General features: G+C 40.9%; 1 protein-coding gene across 1 annotated transcript in view; it reads right to left on the reverse strand.

Moving 5' to 3' along the window:
* Positions 1 to 17,871, reverse strand: part of Tbc1d15 (TBC1 domain family member 15) — a 54,599-nt gene that overhangs the window by 26,425 nt on the left and 10,303 nt on the right. Inside the window, exons 2-5 of the mRNA XM_032912481.1 lie at positions 16,157 to 16,255; positions 14,925 to 14,999; positions 6,268 to 6,406; positions 2,501 to 2,711 (exon numbers count right to left, since the gene is read on the reverse strand). Coding sequence (XP_032768372.1) covers positions 2,501 to 2,711; positions 6,268 to 6,406; positions 14,925 to 14,999; positions 16,157 to 16,255 — 524 coding nt within the window. The remainder of the gene's footprint in view (positions 1 to 2,500; positions 2,712 to 6,267; positions 6,407 to 14,924; positions 15,000 to 16,156; positions 16,256 to 17,871) is intronic.

Consider the following 17,871-nt stretch of genomic DNA (forward strand, 5'->3'; position numbering starts at 1 on the left):
TATCAAAATTATTCATTCAACTTTAATTGGATATGTTATACTAGGCATTATGGGTAGAAACAAGGACAACAATGAAGACAAGATACCATCTCTAACCTTCTGAAGTTTTTCTACAGTAGAACACACACAAAAAAAATAGAGTGATATCTCGGGGTTTCACTGCTGTCATAAGACACCATGAGCACAAGCAACTTGGGGGGTGGGGGTGGGGGTCAGAGTAGATCTGGAGGCAGGAGATGATGCAGAGGCCATGGAGGGTGCTGCTTACTGGCCTGCTCCACCTCTTTGGCTCAGCCCATGACCACTCACCTAAGGCCACCAGCCCAGAGGTGGCACTGCCCATGTGAGCTGGGCCTTCTCAAATCAATCAGGAAAATGAACCAAAGCTTGCTCACACACCTATTTGTTGGGGCATTTTTTTCAACTGAGGGTTCCTCTTCCAAAACGACACTACTCTGTGTCATGTTTACATAAAACTAGCCATTAAATAGACAAAATTATCCTTTTCAGTGGCCTGAGAAAAACAGTCAAAGAGATGAAATGGGGAGGAAGAGAGACAATGTGCATTAGTGGGAGAGGAAATACTCAGGAAAGTCCCTCTGGGAAAGCAGTTACATGAGACCTCAGAAACTACAAAAGGAGATTCCTCAGGACCAATAGTGTATATAAATGACATAAGAACAAGAGAGTTTAGGTGGTTTCAGGAACTCTAAACCCTGTGGCTCAAATAAAGGACACTATGTCATGTGATGAAGTTTAATATATGAACAGAACAGTAACTCAAGCACTTGGGAGGTAAAGGTAGGAAGATCAAACGTTGAAGGCTAGCCTCTGCTATATAGCAAGTTTAAGGTCAGCCTGGGTTACATTAAGACCCTATCTCAAACAAAATACGCACGCATACACACACACACACACACACACACACACACACACACACACACACACAGAGAGAGAGAGAGAGAGAGAGAGAGAGAGAGAGAGAGAGAGAGCGGCGCGACGCCTAAGTCAAGGCCCAGTTTCACCAACCACACAAGTGTTGCACTGAGGATCCCTTCTTCAAATTCCTACATGTTGCAAATGTTTTTCTAAGACCATCTGACCTCTTCTCTATACACCTCTTCAATGCAGGACAATTAGTCTAGCACATTTAAATCAAAGTGCTTAAAGCTAAGTCTACTTCTGAGACATACACACTGGTGCATGCCTACAATCCCAGCACTATGGAAGCTGAAAAAGTACCAACCTAGGCTACAGAGCAAGAGCCTCCACACCTCCAAAGTCTGACTCAAGCAGAATAAACACTAACCAACAGCTCTATCTTACCTGTCCATCTCCTAGTGCAGACCACCTTGACTCATGGGGATGACTGCACAACCTACTAAAATGGCTACACGATCCTTCCTGTGTCCTGCATCATTTATTCACTAGGGCCTTGTCTGTTAACTCTGGAGCCTCTCCCTGCTCCAAACTTCAGAGGTCTGTGATACTGAACATCTCTGAGACTGTGGCATGTTCTATTCTCTCTCCAACTAAAACTTCCTTTCTTATCAAAACTCTCTACCCTTTCATGCTAACCATTCAACTATTCTTTAGGATTGTCTCAGACCTGCCTATTCAGGAGCGTCTTTTTGCTTGCTCACCGACCTCTCGACAGTGTCAGGTAAAGCCCCTGGTATCGCAGCTCACACTTCCCTTATCTGATCTTCACTGTTGTTACTCACGTGTCACTCATGACACCCTATCTCAGAGGCCCACGCCTGCTTCAGTCACAACTGAGTATCAACTGATCAGTGCAGTCTTTTCTGAGTGACACCCAAAGGAGTGCTTGTCGAGAACAAGAGCAAGAGAGGGGCTGTGTGCCAGACAGGCAGGGGAATGGAGGAGACAGAACATTTGCAAAGTGAGAGCCTTGCTTTCCAACTTACGATTTTATAAAAGGATGAAGAATTGCTTGACTTAAAGTTCCAATCTTACATATAAAACTATATATTTAAAATAAAACTTAATAAAGGTAAATTAAGAAAACATAACTCATAATTACTGAGGCATCGTCATTAAATTATATGAAAATATTGGACTGATTTTTTCTTAAAAAACAAATAAACAAGAAGAACATATTGGGGCCGCAAGACGGATCAGTGTAAAGGCCCCTGCTGCCAACCTAGATGGCCTGCGTTCAATCCCAGGGACTCGCACAGTGAAGGGGAGAGCCATGGCCTTCCTATGAATGCCACTGTATAAAAGCATCCACTGGCCAGTGCACACATGCACCCACAATAATGGTATTATAAAGTGGAAAGAGCTAATAAACTGATAAAAAGTTTTAGGTTCAAAATACTAAATGTTATTTAATCATTACTGCCGAAACTAAGTTGCCGACAGCCCTGTGTGCACTCGTGCCCGTGTCTTCAGGTCACTGACGCTCAGTACAAACAGTTTGTCCTGGGATTAACACAACACTCCTGCTTAAATAAGCGGAAAATAATTTGGTACTTACTCACACAATACCACATATTTCTCGAGAGACTCGATCAGTAGTTTGCTATCTCCTTGATGGAAGTGCAGAGCAGGAAGCACGACATCATCCTTTAAACAGAAGACCAAGTACGACCAGCCCATGCCCTCTTTGCTTTGCTTGATTGATTTCAAGTCTGCCAAACTGAACAGGAATGACCATTTGCTTTTCCCATTTCTATGGCTTGGAGCATCTTAAAAACAAGAAAATGGGGCAGAATAATATCTTTGTTCATCTTTTTAAAAGGCACGAAGAGTGCTCATCCTGTTTGCCTAGCAGTCATCTGTCTAGCCCAGGGACACACTGTCCACACATATTACTACACTTTTCACCTCAGTAGGAATGGCCACGAAACAGCTCTTAAAGAGAACTACTTTTAAAATGAGCTATCCTGTTATAAGCAAATTCAAATACAGTACACAGTGTAGAATAAAATGGGATAAAGGCACGATCTCATCTCATGTCTTTCAAGCTAGCATCAAACTCATTATGTAATGGGGATACCTTCAACCTCTGACCCACTTGCCTCCATCTCTGGAAAGCTAAAGTTGCAAGCATGTGCCACATCACATGCCCAATTATTTGGTGCTGAGGATTAAACTCAGGACACTGTGTACTGTACATGCTAGATAAGCACTCCACTAATGAAACTACATAACCAGCCCCACTACATTAAGTTTCTAACTAAATTAAGAATGTAATTCAAACCACAATTATATAAAATGCAACACTTTCTGAATTTGTAGTAAATTTGCAGAAGATGAAACCTTAGGCCCATAAACATTATCCAAACTGTTAACAAGCAACTTAAAGATTACTTTAAAAAAAATCATAAAACTATTTTAAAAATATTTTCTTACTAGAAGTATTTACTTATAATTTCTAATATAATATGCTACTTTGCTTTCACAATTTAACTCAGAATGTAATGTCTCTCAAATCTAAAAGAAAAACAATATGCATTTAAAAACGTTATTTCATTAGATATATCATACGGTCTTATTATTCAAAGCTGTCCTAAAAGGCTATGGTAACTATCTGCATATACTGACAGGCCTGGCCTCCACACTGGTTTAAGTGGTAAGCACAGCAAGGCTGAGGAGATGTAAATGCCAGAGCCACGTACTGTGTGTTCAGTATCACAAAGCTCAGAACAGACGAGCTCCTTAGACACGGAGAACACTTTTCAAACTTCAACTCCCTCACCTGTCACCTGTGTGTACACTCCTGAACTGTCTACAAAGAATATATGCTACTCTGTTTGCAAAAAGCAGGACAATTTTCCTAAGGAAGCAGCAATGACAAGGTAGATAAAAGACAAACAGAAACAACACATACACTGTACTCAACTGCACTGAACTGAAGCTGCACTAAAACCTCACGACAGTGTTACACAGGACAGGAGCTTGTGCACTTCAGGAGCAACACCTTAGATAGAGCTCCCTCAATGAAAGATACTATGTGTAACGTGAGAGGAATTTCACACATGTCCCCATTTACAGCTCTGACAAAGATGACAACCAAGTTCAAGTCTACAAGTTTCTCCTTCACAATACAAACTTAAGGAGAATAGGAACTTAAACAGGATATTAAAAATGCTTCATAAAAATACTGAGGAAATTCAACTTTTATAAACTATTCCCTTAGGCCAGGCAGCGTGGGCCTTTCCAGGAGGGCAGATCTCTGAGAGTTCCGACCTGACCAACACAGCAAGTTCCAGGACAGCCAGAGCAATTCGGGAGTTACAGGAAGGCTGTCCAAATAAAATTAAAAATAAGGGGAGAGGGGATGTGCCTTTCTTAATTCTATATCTTTCTTATATTTCCAGTGGCTAGAACACATGAGGTAATCAAAAGCATGCTCAATAAATGCAAGAAAAATCTGCACTGTGTCAGCGTAAAAGTAGTCTGCAAGTAACTGCAGTCAACAGCTAACTGGACAGACATGGCTACAAGAGAAGACTTAGAGTCCACGAGTTGATTCAGAACGTCCTCTCTCATTACGGCAGAAGTTTACAAGAAACTAGTTCCCATGAGCACGTACGGCACCCCCAACTCATTAGACGGGAAGTGAGCAGCCAGATGGAGAATAGCACAGCTCACTAAGTCTCCTGTCTCAAATAGAATTCACATCAGCAATGTGACAATTTACTGGGCTAGAATTCTAGCCACAAAAGTTTGCTCTTCTCGAAGTAAACCTTTTCAATACACTAATCTGTTAAAAAAGCAAAGAATTTGAAGTATAATGTTAAATGTGTTTATGAAAACCAAGTAAATGAGGCTTTGATAATCTATTTTTCTTTATACATCATAGGGGAGAAAGTACAAAGTAAAAACTAAGTGTGAAAAGAATAAAATAAAAACTCCAGGGCTGGAGAGATGGCTCAGAGGTTAAGAGCACCGACTGCTCTTCCAGAGGTCCTGAGTTCAATTCCCAGCAACTAAATCGTGGCTCACAACCATCTGTAATGAGATCTGGTGTCCTCTTCTAGCCTGCAGGTATGCATGTAGGCAATAATAAATAATCTTAAAAAAAAAAAAAAAAAAAACAACAAGAAACCTGCACTTGGGAGGCAGAGGCAGATCTCTGATTTCGAGGCTAGCCTCACCTACAGAATGAGTTCCAGGACAGCCAGGGCTACAGAGACACTCGGTCTCCCAAAAACAAACAAACAAACAAACAAACACAAACAAAAAAACTCGCTGACATAAAGGATTAAAATGTTTCAAGAATTTCAATTTTTTATGCCTTTAATATCAGCACTGGGGAGGGGGGGGTTGAGGCAGGAGGATCGCTAAGAGTACCAGGCCAACCAGAGCTACATAATGAGACCCTAACTCAAGATGGAAAAAGAAAAGAAAGGGAAAGAAGGTATTTCCCTAGGACTATTAGAAAAGAGACCAGGGGAAAGAGGTAAAAGCATATAGACACATGAGAATGTCACAGCAGAACTGTCTGCGTTATTAAATGCACTCATTATTTCCTGCTGGGAGGTGGTGGTACATGCCTTTGATTTAACAAGCAATCATAAATACACTGGCCATATCTCATGTGAGCTAGTTAGATGATACTGACTGTTACGCATCAATTCTGTGGAACATGTGCTATTCTTCTGATACAGTATGTACAGTATCAAATTATCTTGACTCTTCATGTAAACATAGTATAGTAAATACAAATTTAAATATATAAAGGGGAATAGCAAGTGAACATATGGAAGACACTGGAATGAGCTACAAAAATATCATAATAAACACTGAGTCAGAATGGTACAGTTTAGTAGTAGTATACTCCATCTCCCCCTGCTGCCTCAGGGTGAAACAACATGATTTTTAAAATCCTAGACTAAGAAAAGCATGTCTCAAGTGCTTCGTTTTTGAGACAGGGTTTTGCTACGCTGTCCTCCGGGCCTAGAACTACTCATGTAGCCAGACTGCCCTTGAACTCAGGCTCCTCCTGCCTCAGCCTCCCAGTGCTGAGCTCAGCAGTGCAGTTATCACCCAGAGTTTATCAAAGTTATTTTTTTTAAGTGTTTCCTACTTTGCTGTTAGTAACCAAAAAATAGAGCATGTATTTTTAAATCCTCTTTTGAAGTCACAACAACAAAACAAAAAATAAAAGTGGGATAGAATTAGTTTTTATGCACACACAGTAGGGTATCAGATCGTCCTTCGCGGCTGAGGAACATTAAATCAAAGCATTTCTCTGTACATCTGCTCAGTTTAGGATCTCAAAGATTTAATTCACACCTCCATTGGTATGTGGTTTCTTCTTAAACGACACTGTAGTAACCATGTCCCACTCTGCTTCATAGCTGCTCTGGTGTTCCGATCCTCGATGAGCTCTTTCTTTTGGAGCCTGAGTCCACTCTACAACTGAACTGGAGTCCTGAAACAACAACATGAACACGTAAGTCTGAAGCCAGTAAATGTCAACACGCGACATCGGAGCCCCTGAGAGTGACGTCCGGAAGCTGTGGCTGGCAGGCAGGTGGGCGGAACGCTCGCTCCCCACTCTCTCACTTCACCCTCTTTGCAGTCAGGGTGGCCAATCAGCATGTCAAGCAGCCAGGGGTTCTGAAGGGCTCTGGCTCTCACAGTTAAGTTTCACCTCACTTCCTCACTGACCTGTTATGTATGGAGCTGTGATGTCTGAACATGGCAGTCATCTTATGAGAAGAGAAGGAAAGCAAGAGATAAAGAGCATCCAGTTCCCAGATTGAGATTTATGGAAAGTAACTAACTGTAGGTGTTTATTTAAGCCAAAACTAACTATGTATTTTCTGAAAATAAAAATTAGCTAAAAGAGTTGGGGATTTAGCTCAGTGGTAGAGCGCTTGCCTAGCAAGTGCAAGGCCCTGGGTTCGGTCCTCAGCTCCCGGGGGGGGGGGGATATTAGCTAAAAGCAACATTAATCTATGATATATAGCTATAAAATCTATTATTTATATATAATTTGGATATAGTGTGTGTAATATATACATATAACATATCTATACATCATATACAGATGTAGATGATTTTGAGAATAAAACCAAACATCTACTTCTATACAAAGAACAATACATATAAGTTAAAGTGAACCTGAGATCCTAACATGACAGGCCAAAGAGAAATACCCAGACTACAAAACTCCTACAAACTTCAAGCCAACAAACAGCAGCTGACGAGGTGTGTGAGCACATAAAGCCTCTCCCTGCCAAGCCTGCCAATCTGCGTTCCATTTCTACAATGTGTACGGTGAAAAGACAGAACTGACTCCCACCGGCTGTCCTCTGACTTCTACATGCACATGCACGTAGACAGAGAGAAAGAACGAACACACCACAAAGACACAAAGATACACACGCAGGATAAATGAAATGTGAAAAAAAAAAATAAGCAAATAAACACATGGTCTGAACAAAAAAGTCAAAAAATCAAGAGGCCTAGAGAAAAGCCTCATTGCTCTTCCAGAGGCCCAGGGTTTGATCCCCAATACCTACACGTCCACTAGCCCATCTGTCAACTCCAGTTCCAGGGTGAACTATCACCCTCTTCTGGCCTCCCTGGGCACTAGGCACACAGCTGGTACACAGGTGTCGATATCACCAAACACCCACACACATACAAAAATCAAGAAATTGATTTTTAAAAGGAAAAAAGTTTTAGCATCAGGAGAAATAATGTTTTAAAAAAGATTTTATTTTTGATTTATTCAATTTTGAAATACACTATCAAATATAAGAGAGAGAAAATGGACTATCTTATACTTCCTAATACTACCTGCAAGAGGGCAATGTAGATGAACTTGTAAAAATTAAGATATTTATCGATGGAAGAGTAAGTAATTAAGGGGGTGGATATTTAAATACTAGGCTAGAGCTTAAAGGCTGATACATACTAAAATTTACTCATAATTTATGTATAGTCATGCATCATATAATGACTGTTAAGTAAACAACAATCCTCTCTGCATGTACACACACACACACACACACACACACACACACACACACAGAGGGGGAGGGAGGGGGGAGGAGAGAGCGAGCACAAGAGAGCACGATGACTCCAAAAGATTAGAGTGGAACTGAAAAGTCACTGTTCTACAATGGCTTAGCAGAAATCTAGTACTGCGGCACAAGGCACTGCTCTCATGTATGTGATGATGCTATTGTTAAGTAAGTCTTCCACATGGAAAAGCACAACGCAACAAACTATGGGCAACATAACTGTGACAATGAAGACAGCTATGTGCACTGCTTACACACTGACTATACAGTCTACTTACAGAGTTTTTCTATATTATACTATACAGCACTCTGCTCATACATCCAGTTTTATAGTGTCTCCTGAGCACATCAAAAGGACTCATCACGGGGTTGGGGATTTAGCAAGCACAAGGCCCTGGGTTCGGTCCCTAGCTCCGAAAAAAAGAAAAGAAAAAAAAAAGGACTCATCAGGTGACTGACATATACCACCCAGGGTTATGTCAGTATAACCTATGGCATCCCTTTCCTACAATGGTGCCATTACCTAAATCAGCACATTCCTGAATTTGTCCCCATATTTAAGGAAAGCATGGCTATTTACTCAACACACAAAATATATGAAATAAGTTACAAAACTATGTACAAAATCTCAAATATACCATCAAAATTAACAGAAGGTAAATATTCTAACATACAACACGAGATAAAGTCTAGAATGAGATACTAACCAGGGAAAGGACAGACGGTTCTGAGCACGTAAGTCTCCAGCGTGACTTTTGTTAAAGGGAGAGAAGGAAATTATCAGGAGCAGGATGAAACTACAAACCACAGGAGGAGACCATCTGAAAATGCAATTACAGAGCATCATGGTTTCTTTACTCCAGGGCCTACACCTCAAATGCCATTTCAGAGAGCTACCTTACAGGTTTTGTTTGCTGGGTTCTTCAGTTTTCTTTTCCTGTGTGATCCAGGCTGGCCTTGATCCAGGCAAGAGACTCCTGCCTCACCCTCCCTACTGCAGGGATTAGAGGCATGCACCATCCAGCCCAGCTGAGAAAGGCCTTTCTGTTCATCCCCTCGCTGCCCTCTCTACAACCACAGTCCAGCGATGAGAATGAGGAAGGCTAAAGAACCACCCTGAGAAGCGTCCACACCACACGGCTCTCCACACCCACCCCCTACAAACACAAACAGGCTCAGAAATGCCACAGTGTGTTAAAAAAAAAAAAGAGAAATTGAGGTAAAGTTTAAGTTAAACACAGAATTGGGGCTGGAGAGATGGCAGTTCAACACCCAAATGGGCCGGGACCAACCACCGGTAACTCCAGCGCCAAGTGACGCCCTCTTCTGGTTTCTACAGTCACTGCACACATGTAGTATAGATGCAGATGATTAACCAGTCTCATTCTCTCTCTCTCTCCCTCTCCCCCACCCCCCCCCCACACACACTCATAGACACATATATAAATTTTAAAGGTTTTTAAGTAGGAAAATTAACAGAGCTCCGGATTTACTTTTAAAACTCTTAAGTATGCCTGTGCCTGTGCAGACACACGACTGTGCATTTAAAGAAGTCAGAGGACAACTTTTGGGAGTCATTCTCTTCTTCCCCCATGTCGGCTGAGGAGAACAAACAGGCCATCAGGCTTGGAAGCAAGGACCCTTGCCTACTGAGCCATCTTGCCAGCCCCAGGGTCTTCACTACAAGATGTAAAACAGAGTGTCTGTGGCTGAGGAGAAACCATGTGCACTGCGGAAAACAAGAGACTTACCTGAAGTCCATGTAGACATTAAAGGAGTCGACATTCCCAGGTCTCCTGTTCGACTCTGCTGTCAAAAACACTAACATACAAGCCCGACCTCCTCTATAATAAAGTGAGCCACCCCAAGAAAGATCGTGGGACCCTGACATTAGGAATTCCCACCTGAGAATACAGAAGAACCCCACTATCAGCAGGCCTCCTCATAATGAGAGAGAACAGACTCTTGCTGGGACACCTGCTATCAAATAAATACGAGCCTAAAACTACAAAACCCCCTAAATATCAAGACGAGTGTAAGCAAAAGGCCGGAGCCCAAAGCAGACACAGGAGTAGAGAGAAACCACGCAGAGCAAACATTACACACAATTAAAAGTTTGGTGTGGTGGCATCAAGTCTGTGCCCTTGAGAAGCAGAAGGACCATGCAAATTCAATTTCAGCCTGGCCTACACAGCAATTCTAGGCTGCTCAGGGCTATATAAAGAGACTATCATGGAGCTGAGGATACCATGACTTATCCTTAAACTCTCCAGAAACAAAATGTATATGGTACCTGTGACAAGCACCATGATTTCTATTTAAGGGGTAGGGAGAGCACTCAGAAAGGAAAGAAGTCTTACAAAGTCAAAATGTAGCAGATGGCCGGCTCAGTGGTTAAGAGGACCTAGATTCAATCCCCAGCCTCTACACTGTGGCTCACAACCATCTATAACCCCGTTCTCAGGGATTCAATACCCTCTTCTGGACTTCCTGGACACAACACACACATGTGCAGACGTACAAACAGGCAAAATACCCACATACATTAAAAAATGTATTTAAAAAACTAAGAAATTTTCCTAGAAAATAATATAGACAAAAAGCAACAAAGAAATAGGGAAAAAAGTTCTTAATAATTACAGGATTTATCCAAACGACCTAAAAAGTTTCAGAATATAAGAAAACAGAAAATTGAGGGAAGGGGAAATTCTCAAAAATTTCAAGAATATTCACTAAACTAAAAGAATGATTTACTTATTTTAAAAGCACACCAAACATCTAGAAAAATGTTTACAAAGGCCTATTACCCAGAGCACCTTGAAGACTAGAAACAAAGATAATCATAAAAATTCTATTAAAAAATACATTCTGAATCAAAACTGCACTACACTTAACATCAATAAAGAAAATAAAACAATCCTAGAGATTAGAAACAAGAAAATTAAACCTAGAGATCTAGAAAATTAAACTGAAAAAGAATCTGCAGTAAGTTTTCAAATTAAGACTGTGTTAGGCAGCAAGGCAATCAGCTCGCAGTGAAGCAGGAAGTGGAAGAACGGGGTCTCGGGGCACAAACTCGGCTCCACAGTTGAGAGCTCACTGGTCTGACAGAACCTGACACGGTTCAGAGCACAGGTCAGGGCCCACGACCTTCTCTCTCTCACTCCTGCTCCAAAGGAGTCAACACCTCTGAACTCTGAAGGAGCCAACTCTCGTCAGACACCCACACACAGATGCAGATACACACAACAGAAACAACAAAATATCCTTAAAGGAAACCACTTTGCTCCCACACACCTCTGTTCTACACAAACACTGGAGCGTCTAGGAATATAGGAGCAAAAGGCATATAGGGCAGTGAGGTTACAATGTGGGAAAGAAGAAACAGAAGCCTCGAGGAAAATGTGGCACAGCCCTCGAGAGCAACAGTTTGGAATGTGTCCTTGTGAGAAAGCTCTGGGAGAAATGCACTGAAAATGAATCTACATGTGTGAAGACTTTAAAAAAACATACACAACTGTAACTACAGCACTCGGAGACCTAAGCAAAACAATTACCCCAACTTTGATGCCAGAGAGGCTACAAAGTAAGTTCCAGGCCAGCCAGTGCTACGGAGTGAAATCTGTCTTTATAAAAAGGGAAGGAAAATTGCAACGACAATTCCTGAGCAAAAGCTTCACGGTGATTTCAGACACAGCTCATCCTGGCAGGCCACAGAGAGAAGTCAATGCATGACTGAAGAGGATTACTGGAGTGGAGCTAACCAAAGAAGCCACTACAAGGTTTGACTCTGATCGCCTTCAGAACTAGCACACTTCAGATGTTAGAACAAGCATCCTAACACTTACAGGACTTAATTTGGATTAGAATAAATTCTCCAATAAGACCTTCTTAAAAACGTTTAACAGAAGACTAGAGACACGGCTCAGCAGTTAAAGGCACATGCTGATCTTCCAGAGGACCCGGGTCCAGTCCCCGCCCCTGACGTAACCGTGGCTTGCCACCTCTCTGACTCCAGCTCCCAGGAATTAAAGCCTCAAGCCTCCAAGGGCACTTGCACTCACATGCACATATAAACATGCAGACACACAGACATAATTTAAAATAATTTAAAAAAGATTTAAACCTTAAGAGAAAAGGCTAATCAGAAGTATGCATACAAAAAGAACAAAAATAAAACAGTATTGGAAGTATAACCATTTAACATGCTCCCAGTACAAAGGTTTTCCCCACCAAATATCATATATGTAAAAATTAATGTAAAATGAAATTACAGATCTAAATATAAAAACTAACATTACAATGGTGCAGAAACAAAATTTTAAAAATAGATAAACTGGGCCTTATTAAAGTTACAAATTTGTGCTTCAAAGGGCATCTGAAAAGAGTCTACAAAATGAGAAGAGAATGCTTGCAGATTACACGTTTCAAGGAATCAAGGGCCCGAGGGAGCTCAGTGTACCTGGTGACCAAGTTCAAGTATTAGAGTCCACGTGGCAGCAGGAGAACCAGCCTGAGTTGTCCTGTGACCTCTGGCACTGAATGGTACATACAGATGGATGGATGGTAGGATGGATAGATAGATGATAGATGAATGGATGACAGACAGACAATCAAGGCTAAGGCTGGCATGGCGGGGGCAGTGGCAGTGGTGGTGTAGTACACCTTTAATCCCGGCACTCAGAAGGCTCTCAAAGTCAACCTGGTTTACGTGGTAAGTTCTACATCAGCAAGAGTTTTACAAAAGACAAACAAATGGCAAAGCACTTAAGAGCAGGTATCTATCCAAAGAAATATGTGTATAATCTTATGAAAAGATGCCTGTTACTCATTAGAAAAACAAAAGAAGGGGTTGGGGATTTAGCTCAGTGGTAGAGCGCTTGCCTAGCAAGTGCAAGGCCCTGGGTTCAGTCCCCAGCTCCGAAAAAAAAAAAAAAAAAAAAAAAAAAAAAAAGAAAAACAAAAGAAAACCACAATGGCACACTAACGACTAACACCTAGAGGCAGACTAGTATGTCCTATGCCCTTTAAAATAAAAAAATGCGATTATACTTAAATACTATTCTTTACAGATACAAAATAGTTAAAATGTGTCCTAATCCAAACCGTGCATATTCTCTCTCCTTGTGGAACCTAGATTTGTGTATCGTGTTACAGGTCTTTCTTTGGGACTGCCAGCTCAATTACAACCTGGAGACGCATGTATCATAAATGCCTATGCCGTATAGCTAGGCTTGTTCCAAACTAGCTCGGAACCTACTGATCCTGTATTCTACTCTAATTCTGCCAGGTGGCTTGTTAGCTCCCACTCCTTAGTCCCAGTCAGCCTCTTCCCTATCTCTCTAGTAAATCCCCACCTCCTCCTCCCCACAGTCCTTTATCTTCTTCGAAGTCCAACCCTCTACTTCCTGCCTTTGCTATAGGCCATCAGCTTTATAATAAACCAAACAGAAGGGGTTGGGGATTTAGCTCAGTGGTAGAGCACTTGCCTAGCAACCGCAAGGCCCTGGGTTCGGTCCCCAGCTCCGGAAAAAAAAGAAAAAAAAAGAAGAAAAAAAAAAAAAAAAAAAAACAGAAGCTAAATGAGGGAATGTATATAAAGCACTCAGACAGGTGATACTTAACAATACCAACGTCCAGCTTGCAATCAGATCTCTGCCCATTCAAAAATCAGCATTTGTATACAGCAGAGCTGATCTTTATCCATGTATAAACACACTACTCCAACATGTATTTATATATGTGTGTGCGTGTATGGTTGTAACTAGAGATAGGGGTAGGGAGTCTTAGGTGGTAGAAAGGAGGGGAAAACTATGTGTGATGCACAGAAAACAGATCCACTGCAGGGAAGGAAGAGTACCAACACAAAGGGGGGCAGAAAAACAGGGGTTTTCTTTTTACAAAGTTATGTCAAGGAACGTTTTGCTGAAGCAGACATAGATAAAAGGATATCTTGTTCAAGTAGACATTTGAAGGAACGTTTCACTAAAGCAGACACAGGTAAAGATGTTTTGCTAAGGCAATCACATAAAAAGACACATGATACTAAGAAGAGCCCAACAGATGGTGGATGACACTGAATGGTATTGGTATGCCTTGCATTCATTTATGTTCATCCTTTGTGGTGGCTTCACAGAAAAAAACACACCAAAAACCTTCCTGTGGTGGTCTGGTGGCTTCTTGCCATTTCTGCAGACTCCGGCTGATTGACAGTGATGTCAGCTGATACAGACTCACATGGTGTTTTGCTGAGGCAAGACCATTGTGGACACATAGTGTTTGGAGGGAGTATAAATATGACCAACGGACAGTGATGGTAGCTTGCACAGCTAGCCTTATGCAAGGTTTTGCTAGTCTCTCATCTTCACTGAGTTGAGAGGCACGGCAGAGAACTCCTGGCATCCCTGCTGATCCTGGTTCTGGACACTCCCACTGACTTGCCAATTGAGGTCTGGCGGTTTCTGCTGGGTCACGCCTCTGCTGCTGATTCATATTTGCTACTCTGACACTACTGAACTGAACTGATGGTATATATCCTGATAATGCAGATTAAATTAGTTCAATAGAACTATTTTTTTTTTTTTTTTTTTTTTTTTTTTTCGGAGCTGGGGACCGAACCCAGGGCCTTGCGTTTGCTAGGCAAGCGCTCTACCACTGAGCTAAATCCCCAACCCCAATAGAACTATTTCTTAAAGGTTCACTTTTCTTTTCCACTACCTCTGATAGGTGGAAAGGAAGCTAGAAGGGAGCTTATTTAAGAACACTTATTAAAAGTAGGCTGTAAAAAATTTAAGCCTACATAGGGGAGGGCTTTAGAGCAAGGTGGTATAAAAGACACATGTATGCCTATATACTTACATATACACACACAAAAAGAAAACATATAGCATTCTCTAAATAGTATTTTTTAAATACCTTCCCAGCATACAGAATACTAGAAGAATCTAATGCGTCATCCAATGGTCTCCAGTCCACTATTACTTCAGCATCCTACAGAAAGAAATCATAAAATATATTTAGAATTCATCAAGAATTTCATCAAGTTGAGCAGCCTAATGAAAGAAACCATGAATTATATTTATAATTCACCAATATATTATATTCTTAATCCATTTTTTACTTCTAATCGCAAAATAAAAATTTAGGTCCTTAAATATTAGTATTTTATACATGCTAACATCATTACTTAGTTTTGGAAATTTAATTCTAATTATTTTTCATTGTGAAAAATTTGTATTACTATAATATTTATATAACCCATTTTCTTTGGAGAGACAGGATATCTCTGGTGTCCTGGCTGTCCTGGAACTCACTACATAGACCAAGCTGGCCTTGAAACCGCTGAGATCCACCTGCCTCTGCCTCTGCCTCTGCCTCCCAAGTGCTAGGACTAAAGGTATATACCAACATGCCAACTTTACATACATTTAAAATAATTCAGGATTTTCTTCAGTTTATATAAGGTATTCTGTTTCTAGCATTATCTCGATGCTAAATTTACAACAATTGTTCAAATATGCACTATCTTATGAAGTGGAAATTTCTGGTTTCTTTGGGAACACAGTTGTGTCACGTGATGTTTTTCTGGAAGACATCTTGTGAGAGGATGTTTTGCTGGAGCAGACACTTGAGAGGGTGCACGATGGGTTCTCGTGGTATTCCGACTGATTCCTGTTGCTCTTGCCAATTTGGTGGGGCCTGTGGTTTCTACTGGATCCAATCAAGCCGCTGCTGCGGACTCATACTTGGTGTTTGCTATGGACTGGACAGCTGACATCCTGACAATGAAGATTAGAGCTGCCCCAAACAAAAACTTCTAAACAGGTCCATAACCCCCTTTTCCTATAAACCTTTTCCCCTACCACAGGTCAGTGGACTAGAGAGAGGCTGAAGCACTCTAGAACCCTAAGTAAAGGAGGTTTAGAGAAAAATCTAAGCCAATAATCTTACATATGAAATTCAGACTCTTTTCCAAAGCCCTGAAGAGAATCACCATCATTAACTAGTAAATAATCATTTTACCAGAAACTCACCTTTTTGAAAAATCTAAGCCAATAATCTTACATATGAAATTCAGACTCTTTTCCAAAGCCCTGAAGAGAATCACCATCATAAACTAGTAAATAATCATTTTACCAGAAACTCACCTTTTCTAAAACACGCAATATTCCTGAAATTAAGCTGTCTTGGTCATTTGCCTTTCCGGAAGATGAGTGAATATATACCCCTTCTTGTTCATATATAATCTGAAACAACAAAACACCAAGATCATCATTACACTGTTTTCCCCTTCATATATGCATATATGTTTGCGTGCATGTGTGCATCATGCACATCTGTCTTCTTTCTCAGAGCTGAAATGGCAGGTTCACCTCTGTAGGTGTTGGAGATCTGAACTTACATGGCAAGTACTTTAATAAATGAGCCTCAGCTCTAGTCACATTTTTTATTTCAATGAAATAAATTCTTAAAAATAATTGAGATGTATTCTTTCTTTTCTACTTTTTAAACATTTTGTGTATATGCATGTTTTGCTTACATGCAATAACTAATCACCATTTGCAGGCCTGGTCCCTGTGGAGGCCAAAAGATGGCATCAGATCCTCTGGAATGGAGAGTCAGACAATTGCTCACCCTGTGGATACTGGGGATTGAACTTGAGTCCTCCAAGAGAACAGCCAAGACTCTTAACTGTTGAGCCATCTCTCTAATCCCCAAGGTGTTTTCTTACAATACTGTTCAAGTGTTTGTTTACCCATATACAAATATATAACGGGTTGATTGGGCAAAGAAATATTTCAGATTCGTGAATATGTACTTATAATGGATATTTCAGAAACAGAGTCACATCCGAAATTCTTCTGTGTTTTATATATGCCTTATATATACACAATCTGAAGTCAACTCTACAGGTTTACCATGCTTTGGCTGCAAATTTTCAGGTGAAGTCAAGGTGTGGAATTTTCTATTTGTAGTGTCAACTCAGCACTGAAAACATGTTAGATTTGGGAACACTACAGATTCTGGATTTTCAGATTAGAAATGCTCAACCTGTGCTAGAGAGATGGCTCAGTGGTTAAGAGCACTGACTGCTCTTCCAGAGGTCCTGAGTTCAATTTCCTTCAATACACATGAATATTTCGTTTTCCAGATTGGTTAAAAAAAAAAAAAAAAAAATCACAGTCTTATTCATCTCTATGTTTAAGTAAATGCTATGTACCTAATGTATAAATCCATCTATACCAGTCTGGAGCTGGAATAACCATCATGATACAATACTTGCCTAGCAGGTACAAAGCCCTGGATTTATTTCCAGCCACACACAACACTGATAACAATATTTTAGTATTTTAAGATAAACATTGAATTAAAACTAAAAATCTACATGAAAATATCCAAAAGATCAAACAATAAGATAAAGAACAGGCGCTTCCTATGTATTCCTACAGTGGCATGGTCTCGTAAAAGATCATGCTGCTGTGATTTTATAACACAGGCATAAACTTACAGGGAATAACATGGGCATTTTAAAGAGTGCTTCCAGGCCTTTTCCCCTGCCCCTATCTCCAGTGGAACACACAGATCTTCTCCCCACCCATTGCTTTGTCCCATCCCCCATCTCCAGCAGGCACCTTCTGGAAACGCACAGTCACTCTGACCAGGGAAGCAGTCTAACTGCAGATCTTCACCTCACCCTCTATTCCTCTAAACCCAATATTCTAGTTTCATCCCTAACTCTGTGGCAGACCTGCTGTGCCCTCTCCTCTCTGCCCCCATTTCCAAATGACTAAGCGATCCTGGTGGAAAACCCTCTCTCCTGTGGACCTCAACAGCACCTGCCACATAAACACGTTTTACCCCC

Source organism: Rattus rattus, chromosome 1 (genome assembly GCF_011064425.1).
Source record: "Rattus rattus isolate New Zealand chromosome 1, Rrattus_CSIRO_v1, whole genome shotgun sequence".
Taxonomy (NCBI): domain Eukaryota; kingdom Metazoa; phylum Chordata; class Mammalia; order Rodentia; family Muridae; genus Rattus; species Rattus rattus.